The sequence below is a fragment of the Myxine glutinosa genome, chromosome 7 (assembly GCF_964187855.1).
Source record: "Myxine glutinosa chromosome 7, kmMyxGlut1.1, whole genome shotgun sequence".
NCBI classification, from domain to species: domain Eukaryota; kingdom Metazoa; phylum Chordata; class Myxini; order Myxiniformes; family Myxinidae; genus Myxine; species Myxine glutinosa.
In genome coordinates this window covers 72,515,299-72,539,127 of record NC_136267.1, presented here as the reverse complement: position 1 = coordinate 72,539,127, position 23,829 = coordinate 72,515,299, and the positions used below count along the sequence as shown (strand labels likewise).

At 45.3% G+C, this 23,829-nt stretch overlaps 1 protein-coding gene across 3 annotated transcripts in view; it reads left to right on the top strand.

Moving 5' to 3' along the window:
* TENT2 (terminal nucleotidyltransferase 2) overlaps window positions 1-23,829 on the top strand; it is a 128,248-nt gene that overhangs the window by 101,058 nt on the left and 3,361 nt on the right. For 2 of the 3 annotated variants that reach the window (XM_068122547.2, XM_068122546.2), the window contains exons 8-12: window positions 2,131-2,197; window positions 9,160-9,236; window positions 12,157-12,285; window positions 21,463-21,506; window positions 21,704-21,837. In XM_068122547.2, coding sequence (XP_067978648.1) covers window positions 2,131-2,197; window positions 9,160-9,236; window positions 12,157-12,285; window positions 21,463-21,506; window positions 21,704-21,837 — 451 coding nt within the window. Of the gene's footprint in view, window positions 1-2,130; window positions 2,198-9,159; window positions 9,237-11,394; window positions 11,747-12,156; window positions 12,286-21,462; window positions 21,507-21,703; window positions 21,838-23,829 lie in introns of those variants that run through there. The other variant, XM_068122549.2, reaches the window with a different exon arrangement.

Sequence of the window (23,829 nt, the reverse complement as noted above, 5' to 3'; positions counted from 1 at the left end):
TCGTGCTTGTTTATACATTATTTGTTATTTATAAAGTACATTTCTCTTATTTAAAAACACGTAACAAAAAAAATTGGTGTGGTTTTTGGGGGGCTGGAACGGATTAATAGCATTTCAATTCATTTTAATGGGGAAATTTAATTTGAGAAACGAGCAAATTGAGTTACGAGCTCGGTCACAGAACGAATTAAACTCTTAAGTCAAGGTTTTACTGTATATATTATGATGCAAAGATGAACTGATTCGATTTCGTCATAAGAGGTCATGTCAGGTAAAAATGCGATGCATGAGAACAGATCAATAGATTTGAATCAAACTTTGTTCAAGTATGTATTGTGATGTAATAATGTGGGCGAAGACATATCGGTTGAAGAGTGCTATTCTAGTTATGTAATTCGGTGATGTTGGTGGATTTGCAAGGAGATGGAAGATTGCCAAGGGCAAATGATCAGGTGAAAAGGGCAGAGAGAGGATGTGCAAGAGCAGCAGACCATGTTTTTTGGGACACGTGAGCTGATGCCGTCCGGTACAGTTGCAGAGTCAGAGTCAGAGTCAGAGTCGAGGGTTGCAGGAACCTTCTCCACCTTCTCAGGTGTAAAAGATACTGAGTCCAGGAGCAGTTGGATATGACTGGGAAGGATGGGTACCAAGAGTGATGGGTTGGGGACACAAGTTTTGGAACCAAACACGGAATAGAGGCATCCAACCTACTCACGAGTGAAGTCCTCTGTGAAACCAAATGTTAATGGCCGAAACGTCAGATTTGATTCTATCATGTGTTGAGACCACAGTAGTTATCATACTCCAATCGATGTTCTGTTGATTCCATCCATTGTTCTACACATCTACCGACACTGTGCTTTCTGGATACGTTTACCATTGTACAGTGGAACCTTGACTTACGAGTGCACCAACTTACGAGTTTTCCGAGATACGAGCCGTCGCTCGGGCGGTTTATTGCTTTGAGATGCGAGCCGAGATTTGAGTTACGAGCTTACGCCACCCGCCACCAGGTGGGTTCCGGTCACGTGGTTATCTTGCCGTGCAAGCATTTCTGCCGTATATCGCTGCTGTTTTGTTTTCGCATTTTGGTTATTTTGGAAAATTTCTTAGTTTTAACCATGGGTCCTAAGAAATTGAGTGCCAAGGGCAGTACTGAGAAGAAGAAGAGGATGATGTGCTTGGATATAAAACACGCAATCGTCGAACAACATGAGCGAGGTGTGCGTGTTGTCGACTTGGTGAGGCGGATGTGAAGGCAGCTGAAGATTTTATTATAACTTTTGCCGAACTGATAGAAGCCGAACGATACATCCCCCAGCAAATCTTCAACTGTGACGAGACAGGGCTCTTCTGGAAAAAGATGCCGAGGAGGACGTATATAACGGCAGAGGAGAAGAGCATGCCAGGCCACAACTTGTTCAGAGTGCCGGCGATAGCTCGCCTTCTCTTTGTGGAAAACACGGTGAGATCCTTAACATCCAACAACTAATGGGACGCAAACGGGGCGCCCAGTTTAGCGGTACACACATTGATGAATCACCCTGCCTGTGAAACACCGACATGACAGGTTATAGCTGGGTCGGGATTCAAACCCAGGCTGGACAGTTTAGAGTCAAGTGTGCGTACCTACAGTCCAGGCCATCCTGCCAACTTGTATGCTGCATACAGGTGAAATATAAAGCGCGAGATATTTTTATATATACTGTATATTTAAAAAAAAATTGGTGTGGTTTTTGGCGGGCTGGAACGGATTAATAGCATTTCAATGCATTTTAATGGGGAAATTTGATTTGAGAAACGAGCAAATTGAGTTACGAGCTCGGTCACAGAACGAATTAAACTCGTAAGTCAAGGTTCCACTGTATTATTGTTTGAAGTTTATTTGTGCATTCATATTATGGTCTCCATGGTTAATGAAACAAACGAATCGGGATTTCTCAAAACTGCTAACTTTTGTGGTGTTTACTTTTCAGTTCAAGTACTAAAATTGCATCCTGCATTAGTAAAATGTAAATTGTGTCATTGAATAAAGCTCGAATCTTATTTGTTTCAGTGGTTCTCTTTCGTATTTCTTTTTATTTCCTTGCTCAAGTCTTATTGTAATTTGTTCATGCAATGTCATTGCAGCATTCATTGGAAAGCAACACTTGATTCGAGCAAAAGTTCCAATCGTGCGGTTTGTCGACAAACAAAGGTACTTGTGAGCTATGTTTGTACTGAGAGTGTACATTGCTCCAGTACTGTGTATTTAGTGATAATTGGTGCTCGATTTCTTATCTCTCACGATGTGGTTCTGGTGTAAATACCTAGTCCTTATTCACCTCTTCAACTGGTGTCGGTGTGCTGCCTCGATTGGGTTTTTTTAAATCATGACACACTGATTAATTTTACACTGTGCAAGTGCTGATCCATCATTTCCCTCCCATCGCCATCTTAAGTTGGACACTCTTCTTTGTTTGATGACCTTTTTTCGTCTTTGTACCCCCTGCATCGCAGACAGGTCGATGGTCTGTCTTCTTCTGCCTCCTTTCTGGTCTTGCATGCACTGCTCTTTCCATACTATGTCCCACCTCTCCACCCCCAGGTTTCTGCAGGGCACACATGGTCCATCATCAACCCCTTCTGGTGAAACTACCAAAATCCAGGATCACTGCTCACCTCTACTCATTCGTTCCTCTTTTTGCCCACTTGTGGAACCAATTTCCACATCCTCTTCAATCTCACTCTTCCCTCCAGATCTTCAAGACAGCTGTTCACCACCATCTCAGATCGTCCCCAATCCAAAACCATGATCTTTAACACCCTCGTCAACACCCCATCCCAATCCTTCCTCCTTCCAAATTTTGAGTTTTCCCTCCTCAGAGTTTCCTTCTCCATCTTGTCCACCCCACGCATCATCTTTTATGTCCCCTGCATCCTCTACTGATCCTCATTCCCTCCCACACCCATTGCTTGTCAAAGTCTCCTCTATCTTGGCCTTCAACTCTGCTGTTGGTGTTTCTCCCACCCACTCTCAACTGTTCTTTTTGGCGCGTTGTGTCCCGATTCATTCAGTGTACTTGAACTCTCTCTTCCTCGAGTCTCGACTATGTATACAAAAAATGTAAAAAAAATTTGGAACCAAAATACACTAATTTGTCTTTATATATCCATAAGGGATGATTATTTAATATGCAGTAAACAGGGTAACTTTGCTGGAAAATGCTGCAATATTCAAAACCGCAATCGTTGAAACCAATTTTGTTTAGTAATAAGGGGTTAGGTTCCTGGGCTTCGAAAAAATAGAGGAAGGTCGGCAGCAGCCCAAAATAAACGTCACACTTGGAATAAACATGTAAAATAAATATTGATCGACTATGCTATGAAGTCGACTAGCCTGGTGTTGGCTTAGCGGCTAGGGTGCCAGCTTAGGATCCTAGGATCCTGGGTTCGAATCCCGGTCGATCGCTGAATTAACGCCAGGGGGTTGACTCAGCCTGTCATCCTTCCGAGGTCGGCTAATTGAGTACCAGTTCACTGGTAATTCCCTGTTTGTCGTAAAAGGCGACAAACAGGGTTGGCGGCAGGAAGGGCATCCGGCCGTAAAACATTGCTTCAAAAAGGGGACCAACAAAAACAACAACAACCACGGTGCCCGAAAAAGGCCAATCCCCGCTTTGCGGGGAAAAATGGCCTCTAAAGGTGTTTTTTTCTTTTCTTCTAAAGGTGGTTTATGCTATGAAGTCTCCTGCTGCGTTGAAGCAGACTAAATAAATGTGCAGGAGCGATTAAACTTCCCCCTCGCCCCCATCATACCTCCCCTATTAATCTCGTAAATCACTTTCCACTGCAACCTGTGGATGTTTATTTTATAATTTATTCTGCAGCTTTGTAAACCAGCGATTAAATAAAATTAAAAGAATCACTGCCATTCCAATATTAATGGTGCCGAAAGGCTCTTGGTGCGAGATAACCATCATTTATTCAGTTCATAGAGGAAAATTCATAGAGGAAAAAATTTAAAGTTTAAAATGTTTTCGGCCGCAAACGCACATGATTACAGTTTCACAAAAAATGCTTAGAAAATAAAAATAAACGACAACACCAAGTACCAATTTATTGAAGGAATGCGCTTACAGTTTATTTAAAGTGCTTAACCATACTGCACCGTGAAAGTAAAAGAAAAAAATTAAGCATTTAAATTTTTTATTTTATAAACACATGCAACTTTCAAATGATGCTGATGGTAATGATGGTGATGAATTAAAATCCCATGAAATCCTCGAACTCTGAGGATGACCCAAATGATAGTCCTGCAATGTCGTGCACTGAGGGAGAGGCAGCAGTTGAGGGTGTTGGTGAGTATACCGAGTGGGCTGCAGGAGAGCAGGGTGCTGGTGCTGGTGTCGGGAACAGAGTGAAATAAATCTTTCCTCTTCCAACTGCCGTGCCAACCCGACAATCACATGCCCCCCTCCTCAGTGTTATCGGGAAAGCCAGTAAAGTTTCTGACTGCCTGTGGCCACAGGTTGTGCCAGCACGCGTTGATGGTGGAGGCTCTCACCTCATCCAGTGACTCATTGATGGCGCCGATGCAGTTGGCAATGTTGAAATCCTTCCATGACTGCCCGACGGTGTACCCTCCATTGCATCCCAAATGCGGCGAAAGGTGCGACTGGTGTAATACGTTTTGAACGTTGAAATCGCACCTTGGTCGAGTTGCTGGATGAGGGAGGTGGTGTTGGGCGGCAGGAAGATCACCTCGACATTCGGGTGAACCATGTCCAGGTTCGCGGGGTGGCCAGGAGCGTTGTGCAGGAGCAAGAGAACCTTGAACTCAAGGTTTTTGTCCACCATATACCTCTCCACCTGAGGGACGAAACAGTTATGGAACCAGTCCAGGATGGTTGCTGCCATCACCCAGGCTTTCCTGTTGGCCCTCCAAAACACGGGCAGAGTTTTCTTCTTCTTGCCCTTGAGAGCATGTGGCTTCAGGGAATGGTACAACATCATGGGTTTCAGCATGAGGTCCCCTTTTGCATTGGCACAGAGGAGAAGAGATACCCGGTCCTTGGCAGCCTTGAATCCCGATGCTGTCTCCTCGCGCTTCGAGATGAAAGTTCTCGTGGGCATCTTTTTCCAGAAGAGGCCAGTCTCGTCAGGGTTGAACACCTGGGAGGTATCCCTTCTCTTAGATAAGCCTCGCGAGTTAAGCAGGGAACGCTTTTGCCGCCTCGTAGTCCATGCAGGCACGCTCCCCTGAGAGCTTCACATATTTGAGACAGTACTGCTCCTTGAAACGGTGGAACCATCCCCTGTTTGCAGTGAATGAAGTCGCGCTGCTTGTACCATCATTGCTCGGCGCATCACTCGTGCTGGCACCACCTGTGCCAGACCGATGATCATAAATTCGTTTGGCCATTTCACGAACTAGCAACGGTACCCGCCCTATGTGCGGGGCTTCAATTGGGAAACCCAAATGAAAAGGCAAAATATCAGAAATTGAAGGCTTTTTTTATTTTAAACGATTCATATAAACATCCGTTGAATCATATCACATGCAAATCATCAAAATCTAAACAGTACATGGCGCCCATTTTGAAAAAAGATTGAATTCTGCAAAACGGAAGCGGCCGATACACGTCTTTCTCAGTCGCACGTTTATGTGTGAAGAGTGCGCGCCGAATCTAACCCGGAAGCGGCCGCTACACGTCTTTCTCAGTCGCACGTTTATGTGTGAAGAGTGCACGCTGAATCTAACACGGAAGCGGCCGCTACACCTGTTTCTCAGTCGCACGTTTATGTGTGAAGAGTGCACGCCGAATCTAACATGGAAGCGGCCGCTACACCTGTTTCTCAGTCACTTTGCACACGCTGCCGTGTTACTTCGGTTCCGCACGTTTCTATAGGATGCACGTTTTCCCAATGCGTCCGGATCCGCACGTTTTCACAATGAAAACATCGTCACTTCAACGATTTATATTTCATGGCGCTCATTCTTACGCCAGCCTGTCATCCTTCCGAGGTCGGAAGTTTTTCCGACCCGAGGAGACAGCACCCCCGAAGTGTTGTCTTTCCACAACAAAAACCCAGGTCAAAGCAAGAGCAAGATCTCTTGCTAATGACGCTCATTCTTATGCTCATTAAACGTTCATTAAACATTAAACGTTCATTAAAGGATTACAAAACGAAAAACATTACGAAATTACGTTCACACCATCACAACATCGTCACAATGAAAACATCGTCACAATGAACGTTATGCGAACGCGAATGTTGTGCGGGAGTCCAAACCTGAGAATGCTGGAGACTAAAGCTGAAATTGGGAAAACTAAATAGCCTATTTTACTCCGGGAGATCCCAGGATTATCCACCCAAAATATCTTTGCGATCGGTTCAGCAGTTTTTACGGTACCTTCGAACAGACAGACAGACAGACAGACAGACGGGCGGACATTTGTTGAATTATAATAAGATGAGAGGTTCGCTCAAAGGCATACTTTTCTGCACGTTGTCCTCAATCCATATGCTGAGAGCCTTCTCCATCCTTTCTATGTGGACATCCCGGACATGGGTGACCACCTTCGTACTCGATACAGCGCTCGCTGAAATACTGTCACGAATCGCCTTCTCGTTCTTCCGTATGTAGTGAATGGTGGATTCGTTGATGCCATAATGCCTGCCCACAGAGACCATACTCTCTCCTCTCGAAAGCCAGTCGAGCAGCTCCACTTTCTTGCTAAGGCTCATGACTTTCTTCTGCCTCTTGGTAGTCAATGCATCTCCGGCACTGCTCTTGCCCTTGGGAGCCATTATTGAACGATGAGCAGAGCAAGTCAAAAACCCAGGTCAAACCAAGGGATGAGAACAATGATCGAAATCGGGAACAGTCTGTACTATATGTAGGATTGTGAGCATTGTGGGTATTGAGCCTATCTGCTAATTTCAATAATAGATTTAATGAAGCATTTGCATTCTATAATTCATTGTGTTGACTTGTTTTCGTAGCTGATGGAACGTCCCCCGAAGTGTTTTCATTGTGTAACATCTCTGATGATGCTTTACCGTAAATTGCAAACTGTAATCGATTTAATGAAGCGTTTGCATTCTATAATTCGCGGAGTTTACTTGTTTACACATCTGGTGGGATATCCCACGCGAAGCTGTCATTTATAGTCCAGCAAAATTTCGTGGCCACAAAAGCCATGAAAACACATCACACAACAGGTAAAGACAGTGTTCTGGGCCCTGTGCTTTTTCTGGTCTTCATTAATGATCTCTCCGACTCTCTGGAAAATCCTCTCTATCTCTTTGCTGATGTCTCCACTCTCTGCCGCTCCATATCTCAACCCTCAGATTGGGAGGCAGCAGCCTCTTCACTCTCTGCAGACCTGGATAACATCACAAACTGGTCAAACAAGTGGAACATGTCTTTCAATCCTGACAAATCTCACACTCATTTTGTCTCTCCAAAAACATTGTCTGGACAACTCTCCCATCTACTTTCTGAACAATCCTCTTGAATCTGTCACTCAAGCTTTTGGGTCTCACTATCTGCCATGATCTTTCCTGGGAAAACCACATTTCCAAGCTGGCCTCCAAAGCCAGTCGCTGTCTGGGCATCCTCCATCGTGCGAAGTCCTTTCTGGGCACTTATATATTACCTCAGGGAATGTGTGACCTTCCCAACGACCCTACACATTCCACATTCCGACAAGCTCGGTTTCAAGCAGCCAGGGACTGTTAATACTCTGGATGGATGGGTTTTAATGTTATTCATAATCCCTATGTTAAACTATATGGCCAAGACAAACGCATACACTGAAAGCAATATTGTTTATTGGCACGGTCTTGTAGGAAAGAATCCACAATTGTAGATTCTGGCAATTTGAAATCATGAACTCACCTACCCAGGGGTTTCTCTCTGTGCTTTGAAATGACCGAATGTCGGGTTCCCACTGCTTTAATAGCACATTAATCTTCCTGGGTTGTCAAAATGTGTTTTTCCAGCATCTCCGAAAGAATGTTCGCCATGGCCAAGATCTCACAGCTGTTAAACATCAATTCCCTCCCACTCGCTTTGAGATGTGTATATATTCAGAGCTCTGAGAGCTGGATTTAGAAGTGCGTTCATGTGTGAGAAGTGTGTCTCCGTGTCACGTTAAAAGGGGAATTTCTGTTTGTGATTGGCTCTGTTTGCAAATGTGAATTAAAAGTTAAATGAATTATTCAATCTTATGATTGGTCTAACTTGAGGTTCAAGTTTTTCCACAACAGTATAAATCATGTAACAACCTGCATAAAGTTGTAAATGCTAGCCATGAAACTGTCATCTTTTGTCACCACCCCAGCATGTTCCCATATTTATTAAAACAGTTGGAAACTCATCTTCGTTATTGCTGCTGGTAACGTTGGTAGGTTAAATGATTAAATCCCTTTAGCCTCTAGGCAGAGCTATCTGGGCAGATGTTGGTGGCTTGTTCTCTCTTTTTTCGCTGGCACTTGCTCGGTGACAAGCCTGTGGCTCCCTGCGAAGCTTGCAGCACTCTACGAATCTCTGAAGCTTACAGCACTGCGAATCTTAAATCGTGTTGTAAAGCTATTACTGCATTGTGAGGTTCATACCGAGCCACAAGGTTATCTGTGTGACGAGGCCCATTCTGCGTCCCGATCTGCGTACAAGCACTATTCGTTAGAGGATTAGTGTTTCACGTAGCCTTTGGGGGGCCTTTTCTGAGCCGTTGGGAGCCTTTGAGAGCCTTTCACCAAGCCTTTAGGAGCTTTTCGGAGCTTCTTGGGAATAAACAGCCAAAGGCTTCTGTATGAAGACTACTACACCTTTGTTTGTTTCTGTGTACTACATCCTGCGAGCCTCCGATACTATCATAAGGAAAATCCTCATGGCAGATAAGCGCTTGGTTGCCGTTATAACTACATATATAATTTGATAGAAGTGGGCAACAGGATAGTACACTGCTAGTTGCTAACTTAGATTTATCAATTGTGGCTTAGGCCACCTACGTATTATGTATATGTATGCCAGCTCAGGATAAAATTTGCAAAACGAGGTGGGGAGAATGTTAAAAGGAGGGAAGAGAAAGCTCAGAAGGTTGTGAGAGAGTGAGTAAGTGTCTGTCTATTTAGATTAAATTAATTTATATGCTATTTGTGTTGAAGCCAGGTGGAGTTTGACTTGAATGTCAACAACATTGTTGGAATACGGAATACCTTCCTGCTGCAGGCATACTCTCGGGGTAAGCTGCATGTCTTCTTCCTTGCTTGTTGAATTGTCCTGCACTTGGTAACAGTGTGGAGTGGAGGAAGGACTCCATGTTGCACAATATGGTATGTTAGTTATTTGGAAAAAAAAGTGTTGCAATTGCACAATGATTTGTAGCATTTGGCAGAAGGTGTTATTTGAAGTTTGCTCAGTCACACATGTTTTTTTTTAATACCATTTACAAACTACAACAGCACTCGGTTGAGCGCATACCCCCCGCCAGGATGAACAGTTCACGTTTTGTATCCCACTGATGGGCCAGATCTGGATTCGGACTTGAACCAAAATCTAATCGACTTGTTTTCGTCACCCAAACAATTCTTCTGGGTTGGTCATAATCTGTTCATAACTTTTTGTTTGAAATATTGTGCTCTATCGTTTTTTACCCCATCTCACATTGGTGAAGAATCACTTTTAAGTTCTCGTATCCAGGTCCTCATTCAGATCTTCATCAAAATCTAATCGATTCGTTCTTGTTGCACACCCAACCGGTCCACCATGTTTCATCCGAATCCATCCACAACGTTATAAGATCTCTTGCTAGATATCATTTTGGCCCTATCTCTCGATGGCGAATAATCGCTTGAAAAATTCTCGTAACTAGATCCATATTCGGATGTTCACCAAAATCGAATCAATTCGTCCTTGTCATACTCCCAACCTCTCCATGAAATTTCGTCTGAATCGGTCCACATGTTTTTGAGATGTCCTGTTCACAAACCAGCAAACAAGAAAGACGTCGTGTAATTGCTGTTCAATTGTCAAGTTAATAGGATGATGATTGATGATGTTTCAGAAGAAAATTGATGATTTTGACAATTTTACAAGGTTGACCTTTGACCTGTTGATCTCAAAAATAGTTGGTTTCCCAATTCAGTGACTTAATATGCAAATGCTGTTCAACTTTTAAGTCAATCGGATGAAAAATGACAATTTTAGAAATTAGACCTCAAAACCAATAGGCTTCTCAGTTGTGACTCCCTCTACAACTTGGTAAAGTTTCATGATTATCGGTTTAGAATTGTGACCTGTAGGCGAGTGACAAACAAAAAGACAGAATAACATAGTTGACTGACCAATATGTTGAAAAATCTTCGATTTTGCGAGTAGGAAACACACAGACAGGGTTGAAAACATAACCTCCATCCACCTTCGGTGGTGGAGGTAACAATGTATGTAAGACCTGAATATATAATATTCAGAAAACAACATGATGAGGCACTGAGTTGCTTCCCTTCACTTTTCTGTATTGGTATAGATATGTATTTATTTTAAGTGCATACTTCGTTGCTTGTCCTGTCTAATGAAATGCAGAGGTACAACCCACCTTTGAGTTTTCTGATGTCGGTTCAATTCACGACTTGACTATGAACTGTCAGATTTGTGCTACTTTCTCGGAAGTGCATTGCATCATAAAGTTATAGGTGTTCAGAAGGGGACCATTCTGCGGGTTAAAAATCCAACGATGCCTTTGGGCAAAATATAAGCAAGTTATCGTCTGCACCCTGAACAAATTCCAAATGCCAGCCTTCCTTGCCCACACCCCTGAATACTTGCTGAGAAGGCAATGGCATACGACTTGGTGTATTCCTTGCTATGAGACTCCTTTGGCAGCGCTGATGCCCTGGATAGGTTAGGATCATCATCATAACTTCACTGTTTTACTGATATCCGGATTTAAAAAAAAATTTGTTAACTTTCTAACATGCCTCACATTCATTCCTATCTGAATTGGCATCATGTTGTTATGGGTGTGGGGGTCTTGAAGACCGGCGCGTACCCGCCAGTCAGGAACGGGTCGATAAGTTCCACGCCTGCCGGTTAATCTGGACGTGAAGCGGAGTCTGAGAATCTCCCCACATGCAGTAGCAAGCTGTCAGAATTGGCCGAGCAGACCAATGATGACTATTACTTTTATGCACTTCTAAGTATGGCCTGATTTTCTTCCAGTCAAGCGGGTTGTTGATTTCAATCTTCCCCATTAGCACATTATCCTCCCATACTCTGAGAGCACACGGTGGGTATAAAACACAGTTTTCTTACACAAGAAAAATAGCCTGAGAGAGAGAGAGAGCGAATGGTGACTTGCAGGCCTTGATCCTGCACGCGTGGTTCCGGTGCTCTCGCCCCAGGCACTGCCATGCTCTTGCTGGCATCCCACATGGATGGGGACTGGGTTCGTGTCTCGGCTCCACGAATCCCCTGTGATGTCTCCGTGCGACTGGCAAACACACACATCCTTGCATCCCAGGGTGATGGGGGACTGATGGAAGTGGGAAGACATCGCTGCCAGAGAGCCAGTCACCGCGGGGAGTGGGAGAGGTTATCGCGTTCAAGGTGTCCCGGCAGAGAGCTAAAATGTCCATGCTTCGGCTTTTATCACCTCTGGGTCCACCCCTCACCCATGCGGGTTGGTTGAGCTGTGCCAAAGGAAAAACAAAGATTGGACAGATTACAGAGGGGCGGAGCAAAGATACGCACAGTGGGAGGGTAGGTTGGGCTTCACACCGCCTAAATGGAGGGAATGACGAAGTGCTTTTTTATATAAATCTTGGCATGCCTGGCATTCTCACAAATCCACCATTCTTATGTTAAACATTTACTGAGGAAATAACTATTTTCATTTACTCCCGATTGACCCCTAAGCCATGTCTGTCAATATTGATGAGCGGCCAGGAAGGCTGTTCTCATTTTTATTGCTTTGTTTGTCGGTGCTATATTGGCAACTGACTGTTTTCTTTTTTGTCTTTGATAAATGTTTTGAATTTGTCACATTAATTAAAACCAGTTTATTTTTTATTTTTATGAAGTATACCTTCCACTTCCTCGATTTCATACTCCACATTGTTGATTCAAAAATTGGGGATAATCGTGAAAATCCTCTCGTCTTCTAGCGGACCCTCGTGTAAAGCCATTTGTGATGGTGGTCAAGAAATGGGCCACTCGACGTGACATCAACAATGCCAGCCAAGGCACATTGAGCAGTTACAGTCTGGTCCTCATGGCAATATATTACCTTCAGGGTAAGTGAAACGATTTACTGTTTTACTTCAAATCTTTGACTCTGGAATGCTTTGTATTTTGTGAAATAGCAAGTAGGTGCAACTAACCACTACTCAAACAAGTTTACATTTGGACCGGGTGCTTGGGTTACCTTGTGCTAACCTCCTTTGGAAGTGTGCAAGTTCTTTAATGTCCACTGAAGGGTGCAAGATCAAATAAACTGACCAAATACAGCTCTGGAGTATTGGAGGAACCCAAATAGAAAATACACAAAGATGGAGTCATCAGGAGGAACCTGAATAGGATTCGGATTTCTGGGAGTCCGGACATTGTACTCTGGAACAAAAAGGAAAAGACATTAGCTTATTAAGATATCAGTACCTAGCGATTTTGATCTAAACAACGCAGAAATCGAGATAAGGACCAAATACCAGGACCTCAAAAATTACATCAAGATCTTGGAAGCTAAAGAGCATCGAAATTGTACCAGTGATAATTGGAGCAACAGGAATGATAAAGAAGAACCTCACTGAGATTTAAAAAAAACCATCTCTGGGAATATTACCACAAACGAACTACAATTGGAGGTGGTCCGTGGTTTGGTGACACTCCTGAAAAGAGTCCTTGGAGCAACATTCTGAGAACAACAAATGTTGAACAGCTTTGGTCCATGAATCGTGATCCCTAACCGAAGCGGAGGTGGATACTTTGAGTCCTGGGAGGAATCCATACCTCACCCCAGGAAAGAAACTCATCTTTTTTTCCCGTGAATTCAGAATCGGATGTGACTTTGATGACTGGGTGCACATTATCGCCTCTCCTTAGGTGAGTATGTCCTTTATGAGTGGTGCTCCATCATAACCATCAAAAACAACACTAGCCTTCCCATAATGCCAAACCCTGAAATCCGTGTATGATTATGCAATGGCCCCATAAGTGTTTCCACTTTTCCAAGGCACACGATGGATCAGAGAGCCTCTATATAGAACGTATTGATCAGTGGTGGGAATCGTGTTCTTGATGGAATCAGATTTTTATGCCAAATTCTTTTTTTTGTATATTTGGTCGAGGCTTGCATAAAGCAAGCACATAGAACAAATACTAAAGGGAGCGAGAGACAAGAGGGGTAGAGAGGGAAGCAAGACAATTTCATGGCAAAGACTCAACCATGAGCACTAAGGAGCTTTCAAAAGACCTCCGGGATAAAGTTGTGGAAAGGCACAGATCAGGGGATGGGTATAAAAATATTTTAAACACATTGAATATCCCTTGGAGCACAGTCAAGACGATCATTAAGAAGTGGAAGGCATATGGTACCACAAAGACCCTGCCAAGATCAGGCCGTCCCTCCAAACTAGATGACCAAGCAAGGAGGAGACTTATCAGAGACGCCATCCAGATGCCAACAGCAACTTTGAAAGAGCTGCAGGCCTTTACTCAAAAAAGCCCACTTTGAGTCCCATTTGAGATATGCAGAAAACCACTCCGGAGATTCTGAAGTCATGTGGCAAAACGTTTTGTGGTCTGACGAAACCAAGATGGAACTTTTTGGCCTAAATGCAAAATGTTACGTTTGGCGCAAACCCAACACAGCACATCACCCAAAGAACACCATCCATTCTGTGAAGCATGGTGGTGGCAACATCATGTTATGGGGATGTTTCTCATCAGCAGGGACTGGGGCACTTGCCAGGATACAAGGGAAAATGGCTGGAACAAAATACAGAAAAATCCAAGAACAAAACCTGCTGCCCTCTGCAAGAAAGCTGAAATTGGGATGGAAGTTCACCTTTCAGCATTTTCACAACGACCCGAAGCACACAGCCAAAGCTACACTGGAGTGGCTAAGGAACAAAAATATAAATGTCCTTAAGTGGCCCAGTCAGAGTCCCGACCTAAATACAATCAAAAATCTGTGGCATGACTTAAAGATTGCTGTCTTGAAGATTGCTCCCCACGTAACGTGACTGAGCTTGAACAGTTTTGTCCAGAAGAATGGGCATATATTGCCCAATCAAGGTGTGCAAAGTTGGTAGAGACCTATCCCAACAGACTCACAGCTGTAATTGCTGTCAAAGGTGCTTCCACCAAGGGGGTGGGGGTGGGGGGGGGGGGGGGGGAGGTGGATGGACACTTATCCAACCAAGATATTCTAGTTTTGTATTTTTAATTAATTTTCTGAAATTTATAGAATTTGTTTTTTCACTTTGAAGTTGTGGGTTATGATGTGTAAATATAGGTGGAAAAAGTCTGATTTAATGCAGTGCAATTGCAGGTTATAAGGCAACAAGAGGTGAAAATTTTGAAAGGGGGTGTTGACTTTTCTATAAGCACTGCACATATTTTATACCAGACAAATAGTTGAAGTTGAGACATTATTGTGAACGGGCACGATTCACAATGTACGGAATCGATATCTGATTACTCAAGTGTACTTTAACTGGTTTTACGGGATTCTTTGACCCCTAAAATCTGGGTTTAGACACCAAAAATCATCACCCGAGTGTAAATAGTAAATGACATAGCCATTTTAGGGGATTGCTGGCCATATTGGATGCCATCTTGGAAATGACAACTTTCCAGGGGTCGGATTTATATAGACTTTTTTTTTTGTTCATCAGAATGAACCAAATCCTGGTGTTGGCTTAGCGGCTAGGGTGCCAGCTTAGGATTCTAGGATCCTGGGTTCGAATCCCGGTCGATCGCTGAATTAACGCCAGGGGGGTTGACTCAGCCTGTCATCCTTCCGAGGTCGGCTAATTGAGTACCAGTTCACTGGTAATTCCCTGTTTGTCGTAAAAGGCGACAAACAGGGTTGGCGGCAGGAAGGGCATCCGGCCGGAAAACATTGCTTCAAAAAGGGGACCAACAAACAACAACAACCACGGTGCCCGAAAAAGGCCAACCCCCGCTTTGCGGGGAAAAATGGCCTCTAAAGGTGGTTTTTATTTTATTTTATCAGAATGAACCAACAAACCAAAAACCATCAAAAAAGCCTTTTGTTTCAATTTTTTACATTCAGTACATTTTTTTCCCATATATTGACTTATAGGAGGAGCTCAAAGTTTTGCTCACTGGATTTGAAAATCTTCAAATCGGTTCATCTTTCTCTAGGTTGAAACAAAACCCCATCTAAAAACACCAGAAAACAAGAGATCTCGTAAAAGAGCTGCTCATTTTAACCTATAAAAGTATATACCCGACAACTAAAATACAGTCAACGAGAGGGGCTCAATATATTGAGCCCGGGGGTGGCTCAATACACTTTAGATCGTTACCTTCCCATCACAGAATGTACACAGGAATCCACCAGCACACAAATCAATGCACAGGCCCTCTATTTATTATGAAGTTCCCTTTTCGGTAAACACTGATGGCACACTTCCTGCTGAGTAATTGATCAATTAATTAAAAAGAAATATATTGTTATGGTTTTTAGAACCTTCACTAGTAAAGTTTAGTAAATGTTTCCCTTATAAATGTTCCCCTGTAAATATCCCCATCAATTGGCTTGTTAAAGATCGCACCCGAGTTAGTCCATGTACAACACGTAGCGAACCATAGGACCTCTCCGTAGTTATTTCATTATTATGTGTTTCAGTTAAGGATCTGTTCCCAATAGTTGAATCTGCGTTGCATTAATCAAATAAGATAGGACCCATTCCGTCCATTTTGCTCTCTCCAAATTGTGGTACCTCGCTTACCAGCCGCGTTCGCCGCCGTTACATTGGGCTGCTCTTGCTGGCACCACGCCGGCATAAGCCATGCGGTCAAGCCGAGGAAGAAGGGGGCGGAGCCACCAGAACAAGGTGTGGCACGTCGACTCGTCAGCAAAGGTGGAGTCAGCGAGCCCTTACCAACCAACCAGCGCCGAGGTGAGCCAACCGGTAGGCGTGTCATCAGAGCTGGCGGCTTGATTCCGACACAGGCAATAAAAGCGGCTGCGAGGGACTGCTTGAGGAAGACGAGTGAGAAGGGCCAGATGAGAAGAGAAGGAGCAGGAGTGCGCTACGAACTGGCATCTCCCCCATCTTGTTCAAGAGAGAGAGCGTTGGCACGAGCCATTTATTACATACGGAGCATCCCAGTCCCACCGCTCTATGCAACGTCCGCTCGCGGTCAACGATACGCGCTCGCTGCCTGCCAGGGTTTTCCCGCCACGACGCGAGTCGACTCCTGGAGCCGGACCTCGACGCCTACTGTCTGCCTGGGCCTTCTCATTCCTTCCAGTCATTCCTGCCTGCCATTCCCTGTCGTGTGAGTCTGTTTGTCCTGGGGTATAATATAAGACTGTTTAAGGCTGACCTGTGTATCTTCTTCTTCTTCGTCCTGTATATTACTTTCGTTTCTTCTTCTTTGGTTTTGGTGTACACAATTAATAAATGTCTGTTATTTCTTACCCCTTTTGGTTTCATTCTCCCCCGATCGCTTTAGTCCATTCTTTCGATTGAGTACCTGTGGCACGATTTGGCCAACGCGCAGAATCGGGTTAGTCAATTGCTAACGGCTCGAATTGCGGATTGCTAAACCGCTCGGAAAATACCATCTTGTCTGTCGTTCGAGCGGTACTTGTCTCCCTGCTTTGCGGAGGGATTGGTAAAGGCATTCGGGAGAACACCTTGACCAATAACCCTGACCAATTTCACCCCGCAAAGGAGCGTTAGAAGTACCAGGACTAGAGACGGCCAGCTTAACAGGCCAAGGGGATTAACCCCCCCCTCGCTAAGGGGAGTGCCGCCTCGTTAGTCCATGAGCAACACATAGGCCACCTTAGAGTATTAGTTATGTCATAGTATGTGTAAGTATAGGCCATTTCCCCTGGTGATATCTGCGCTGTGTAAAGACATGAGTTTAGGTTCCTTCATTTTTACGCCACCCTCCAAGTCCACCTCCATGGGCATAATTGATCCCGCGCCCCATTTGGCTGACCCTCTTAGTTTTACGCTTTGGCTGCCAGCAGCGTTTCCTGCCCTTTGCTCGCTCACTAGTCGAGTAACACGAGGTAGGCCTAAGAGGGAGGAGCGCGGGGTCGGGGTGGGGCGGCGTCAAGGCAGCGCGTCAGAGGCGATGACGGTAAGGGCCACCAGCCAACCAGGGCTCCAACGGCATGGCGTGACAGGGCGTGGTAAGGCGCGTCTGGTAAGTGCTAGAAGGTTCGCGGGGCGTGCCTATAAAAGTCTCTGCAAAAAGGACTTGAAGAGAGTGGTGAGCAGGACTTATGAGAGAGCGCAGAGAGCACGAGGGAGAACGAGGAGGACTGATTGGCACGAGAGAACTCGCAAGGGGAGAGCGCACATGAGAGGACTGCGAAGAACGTAATTCGCAGCACTCGCTTTGGAGGCATTGCACTATATCTCAGTATTACGTACGCGCCGGAGGAAAGGCAGCCAGACGCGCCGGTGGCGAATATCGACTACTCAGCCACGCGAGTAAACGCGGCAATAGCCGCCAGTGATAACAGCCAACCGCCAGAGCCCAGACCTTACCATTCGCCCCGTATTATCCCGTGTGCGCCAAACGACATGCTGAGAGCTCCTGCCCCTTTAGTTACCATCTGCCCGGGACAAACCGGAGGCCAGAGGGAGCTGCACGAGAGCCATCCCTGGACGCGGTGAACATCATCCTGCAGCTGCAAACCCCGTGTGAGTGTGTCTGTGTGTGAGACGGGTCCGTTTGTCCTTGGGATTACGTTAAGACTGTTTTTAAGGCTGCACTGTGTCCTCTTTTCTGGAATCATTGTAAATAGTGTAAATAAATCCTGTTATTCCTTTCTTCCCAATTTGATCGCCTGTGTGATTTCTCCATTGGCTAAGCGTGGTACGAGTAAGATCTCTAGAACCGGGTTCACCAACTAAACGGCACGGATTGCATGTACGCACCGCTCGGCGTCTCAACATGCGTGATTCGTGTGGGGCTTATTTCCTCGTTTCTGGGCAGCGCGAGTAATTAGGTAATAGTGATTCTAGTCCTACGACCCTATTTCGCGCTGTCCGGGAAGGACGTCATAGGTCCCGGGTCCCGTCGGCCAGTCAAAGACAAGGGGACTTATCCCCCCTTGGTAAGGGGAGAAGGCCGGCGCAGAGATCCACAACAATTGGTGTCGGGGAGTGGGATTTGGAACCCTACTAATTTTTTTTGGGACGAATTGGCTCCAAATTACGAGCGACCAAATATTTAGTTTTGTAACATCTAAATTTAATTCGTGCCATGGCAAGCCAAAGCGGTCGGATGCCGGTGGGGGTAAATGAGTTAGATTAGGGAGAAGAGTTAATAACCCAGGACCCCCGGGAAGAATTGGGAGAAATGGAGGAGGACATTAATGAGGGTACAGCAGTAGAGATAGCAGGGGAAGAAAATTGCGGCGCCTCTCACATGGCGGCGAGAGCCTAGTCCGCTGCACCAACGGTCTTTGACCTGCAGCAGTTCATGGCACGGTTCAGCGATTACATGGCGGAGTCAAAGTGCAACAATGAAAAAAGAAGTAGGGAAATGAAAGAAATAAGGGACGAGGTAAGGGGTAGCAGGGGCGAGTTGACCAAAAAAATGGGTGGCCAAATGAAAGAAATGAAAGGTGGGTTCTTGGGGTTTGGAAACAGAATAGGTGGCCAAATAAAAAAAATGGGGGTGGACATTGAGCGCAGGTCGAGCGGGAAAGTCGCATTGGTACGCGACGAGGTAACGCGATGTGAGAAACGCGTGGAGAGCGGGGTAGAGCAGAGTGCAGTTAAGTTGACCGGGGTAGAAATCGCGACTCGGGGTGTGGAAAAGCCGACGGCCGCCGAATTAGAAGAGAAAATTTAATTGGCACTGGCGGTCGTTGAGCAAAAAGAAAAAGAAATTATAGTGGAAATTGGGAACGAAGAGACGGCAGAGTTAGAAAATGAATCGGGGGAGAAAGAAATGGAATGCACATAAAGTCTGTGTTCGCATTGTGATGTCGTGCTGCCTAACCCCAATGAAAGTTTGCAGGTGCGGTTGCAGGAGAAGAGAATCCCGAAGGTGAGTAGGAGCGTGTATGGCACGAAAATGTTTGGCGCCAAAAGCTTTTTGGCACGCTTGGGATCGAGACGCAACCCGGGCGCTCGTTGAAGGTCCGTGGTGCGATGTGTGAAGGTGAATGGCGCGTGTGTGCGAACGGCACCGAAGCGCGAGAGTGTAACGGGAGAGTGTGTTACCGAGAGTGAGAGCGAATGCGCAACGGAGTGTATGTGTGAAGAGTGCGACACAGAGTGTGCGATGGCTGAAGAGGGTGTGTGAGAATGCACACCGGACCGTGGTGTAGAGTGTGTGCGGGAGTGCACACCAGAGTGTGTGATTGGGTGTGCAACAGGAGATTGCACACCCGTGGGTAAGTGTGCGCTGATTGGGTGTGTACCAAGAGAGTTCACACCCGTGGTTGTTACTGAGGATGTAACAAAAGAGTGTACGTGAGGGTGTGTGATGGCCAAGTGTGTAACGGAGTGCGCGAGTGGTATGAGAGCGCCAGGATGTGCGCGAGGGTGTGTGATGATAATGGAGTGTGCGAACGGCGTGAGTGTGCCTGAGTGGTGTGCACCTGAGTGCGCAAGAAAAGAGAATGCACGAGAGCGTGCCGTAACAAAATGTCTGGGGTGTATGGGAGGCGTTGGAGCGCCTCGATGTGCGAGAGTGGAACGGGTCGCGTGTGGGTGTGAGAATGCGACTCGGGCATCGACCCAGACTGGGGGGTTAGCATTTAGGGCGACGTATAGCCGACGCGAGCTCTCGGTGCGTGGCGTGTTTTGTGTGCTGCGGGGACCTGCGGCTGCAAACCCCGTGTGAGTGTGTCTGTGTGTGAGACGGGCCTGTTTGTCCTGGGGATTAAGTTAAGACTCTTTTTATGGCTGCACTGTGTCCTCTTTTCTAGAATCATTGTAAATAGTGCAAATAAATCCTGTTATTCCTGTCTTCCCAATTCGATCGCCTGTGTGATTTCTCCATTGGCTAAGCGTGGTACGAGTAAGATCGCTAGAACCGGGTTCACCAACTAAACGGCACGGATCGCGTGTACGCACCGCTCGGCGTCTCAACACGTGTGATTCGTGCGGGGCGTATTTCCTCATTTCTGGGCAGCGCGAGTAATTAGGTAATAGTGATTCTTGTCCTACGACCCTATTTCGCGCTGTCCGCGTCCGGAAGGACGTCATAGGTCCCGGGTCCCGTCGGCCAGTCAAAGACAAGGGGACTAATCCCCCCTTGGTAAGGGGAGAAGGCTGGCGCAGAGATCCACAACAATATATATATATATATAGTTTTTTGTTTTTTAAAATATATATATTTTATTTTTCTATTTATTTATTTATTTTAAATCTTTCACACAACTTCCAATGCTCCATCAACCTGTTGACACAAAAACCAACCAAACTTACACAAGTGATTACAATCTCACATGCCCTAATTAAACTATTGGCACAATAACCTCTCTCGAACATAGTGGGATGCATCTACTTACCATGAACACAAACGAACCACAAACAGAACAAATTCTACCAAATCTAATATGCTGAGGTGACAATACATTGTAACCTGTTTTAAACGGCGTGTTACCAGATGGAAAAAGTATACAAGACAACAGGAAAACTAAAATAGTCGACTTTATGCTACACATTTCTACAAAAACAATTATTTCCAACTCTAACACAATAACACATCCAGGTGTATTACCACATCCAGAGTATGGTAGAGCCAGCTAGATGCACCTTTAGTCAGTTGTGTTGTTGTATAGCCCCGGACAGTTCTCTCAAACAAGCCCCCAGCTCGGAGACAACTGATGGATCTCCCAGGAGTGACCCAGCAATCCCCTACATTCAGGATGTTGTACCCCCACCTTGAAGTCAGGGTTATGACAGGTTTAGTGAGGGAGATAGATAGATAGACAGAGACCGAGACAGAGAGAGAGACAGAAACCGAAAGGGCCGGTCCATGGGGACCGATTGGCACTCTGACCGTGACCGCGCTGCCCTGACGAATCCAGACAGCATGGAAGAATGGGATAGATTCGGCCCCCGACTTGGAGTGGGGGGAGGGGTGGGGAGGGTAAAATATTTGTTTTCCATGGTGGTGCTGCACTGTTTTGTGCTCAATATTATGACTGCTTTTGCCATTAATATCACACATGTGCAATTTTTAATATATATTCTCTCATTTAATGATGTTTTATTCTTCTTCTTCTTTGTCAGTCCTTCAAAATCCAGTTGTCCCATGTCTGCAGAAAGAACATCCAGTAAGTTTGTCTCTTACAGTGAGAAAATTTGCTAGGAGACTTCAGGTGTACAAACCTTGGTCGAATGACCCTTTTTGAATTGTCTATCTGCATGTCCATTGTGTATATGCAGTTATTCCTATCGATGGGGGAGAATGTTGATGTGCTGTTTTGATTTGTGAATGAAAAAGCTAAATTTTATACTTGGTACATTGCAGGAGCTATTAAATTCTCAGCTCGAGATCGGCAAGATCCCACGGTGTTCTCGGAATGTCCCATCGTTTATTTCCAAAAACACCATGTCTTTGGCTCAGCTGTTGGAAGGTTTCTTCGATCACTTTTCTACTTTCAGGTATAATGAATGGATGATACAACTATGCATGTTGGGGTGTGTGCTTATCATCTTAATTAGTACAACAAACTTTTTCCAAGTCCAACAAAATTTTTATTTGTCAGAATATTTGTACTGTGTTTTTTGAGGCCTACCCAGTTCCCTCGTTAGTCATTGTGTGTCTACAAACGTCCTTTCGTTGTACTACCTTTTATTTTCACCCCTTACTTCCTCCGAACGTTCTACCCTTTCTTTAAATACAAACAAAAAAAACCATAATAATTTCCTCCTCACCTCTCAAACAACCCCCCATCCCCCTCCACAACCACATGTTGTTTTGCCCCTCCCATTCTTTCCTCCAGCTCCATCTTTGCCAGCCGATTTCACCTTTCTATCTCCATTCTGTTCGTGAAGTAATTTCACCATACTCCTTCACGATCTTTCAACCTTTCTCCTTTTACTCAAATCCGCTTTCACCTAACCTTCAAAAAAAAAAAAATTAATAAAGAAAATTAAAAGGAGGCCTCTCCTCCCATACTAAGTGCTTGTATACACCTTTTCTTTTTCTTTTTTTTTTGTATACAGAGTCGAGGCTCGTGAAAGAGCTAACATTTATCAAACAAACAAGCAAACAAAGTATATAAAAAGGGGAGCGGTCGACAAGATGGGGAGAGAAGGGACATCGGGAAGCACACAAACAGGAAGCACACAAACACAACATTTGAGAGCAGGGACATCGGGAGATGTGTGGGAGGGAGAGGGCCTGGGGGGAGGCAGGATAGGTATAAAACGCAAGGACACCAAGGACTTCCAGGAAAGAAGACAAAAGTCACCTCAAAAAAGTGGATTTGGAGTGAAATTAGCGGGGGTAGAAAAGATCAAGGTTTTGGATTGGGGAAGATAAGAGATGGTGGTGAACAGCCGTTTTAAAGACCTGGAGGGAGGAGTGGGATTGAAGAGAGTGAGGGACTTTGTTCCAGAGGCGGGAGAAAAGGGGAATGAAGGAGTGAAGGTGAGTAGAGAGTCTTGATTTTGGCAGTTTAACCATAAGAGGGTTGCAGGCAGATCTTGTGCGACCTTTAGGAATATTTGGGGGACAGAGCCCAGAGAGAGAGCTGGGGGAGCAAGGCCGGAGAGGAGTCGGTAGAAGACGGAAAGACCACCAACCTGCCTGCGGTGATTAAGTGAAAGGCCCTCGGAGATAGCGTCATCGCGGGAGATTCCAATTATTCTGAACGCTTTCAACCTCTACATTCCTTAGTTCGCCGCTCCACCTGGCTTGTTAATTAATCTCTTATCCTTCTGTTCCTCCTTCTGAACCTTTTTTGCTTCTGCTTTCCCTTCTGCTTCCCTTTCTGCTTCTGAATGAAAGAGCTGCTTCTGCTTTCTCAACAATGGATGGAGGTCCTCAACGCCAAACAGGAAATTAGAGCGGTCTCCCTTGACATTTCACATGCCTTCGATACGGTCTGGCACCCTGCTCTGCTCACCAAACTCTCCTCCTTTGGTATCCATGGAAATCTTCACGCATGGCTGGCGGACTTCCTCTCTGGTCGTAGTCAACGTGTGGCCCTGAATGGGTTTCTCTCATCTCCTCTTCCTGTTCAGGCTGGAGTTCCCCAAGGTAGTGTTCTGGGCCCTGTGCTTTTTCTGGTCTTCATCAATGATCTCTCTGACTCTCTTGAAAATCCTCTCTATCTCTTTGCTGACGACTCTACTCTCTGTCGCTCCATTCCTCATCCCTCAGATCGGCAGTCTGCAGCCTCCTCACTCTCTGCAGACCTGGACAAAATCACAGACTGGTCAAACAAGTGGAACATGTCTTTCAATCCTGACAAATCTCACACTCTTACAATGTCTCTCTGAAAGGACCGACTGGACAACTCTCCCATCTACTTTCTCAACAATCCTCTCCAAGAAGTTCTGTCGCTCAAGCTTTTGGGTCTCACTATCTGCCATGATCTTTCTTGGGAAAACCACATTTCCAAGCTGGCCTCCAAAGCCAGTCGCCGA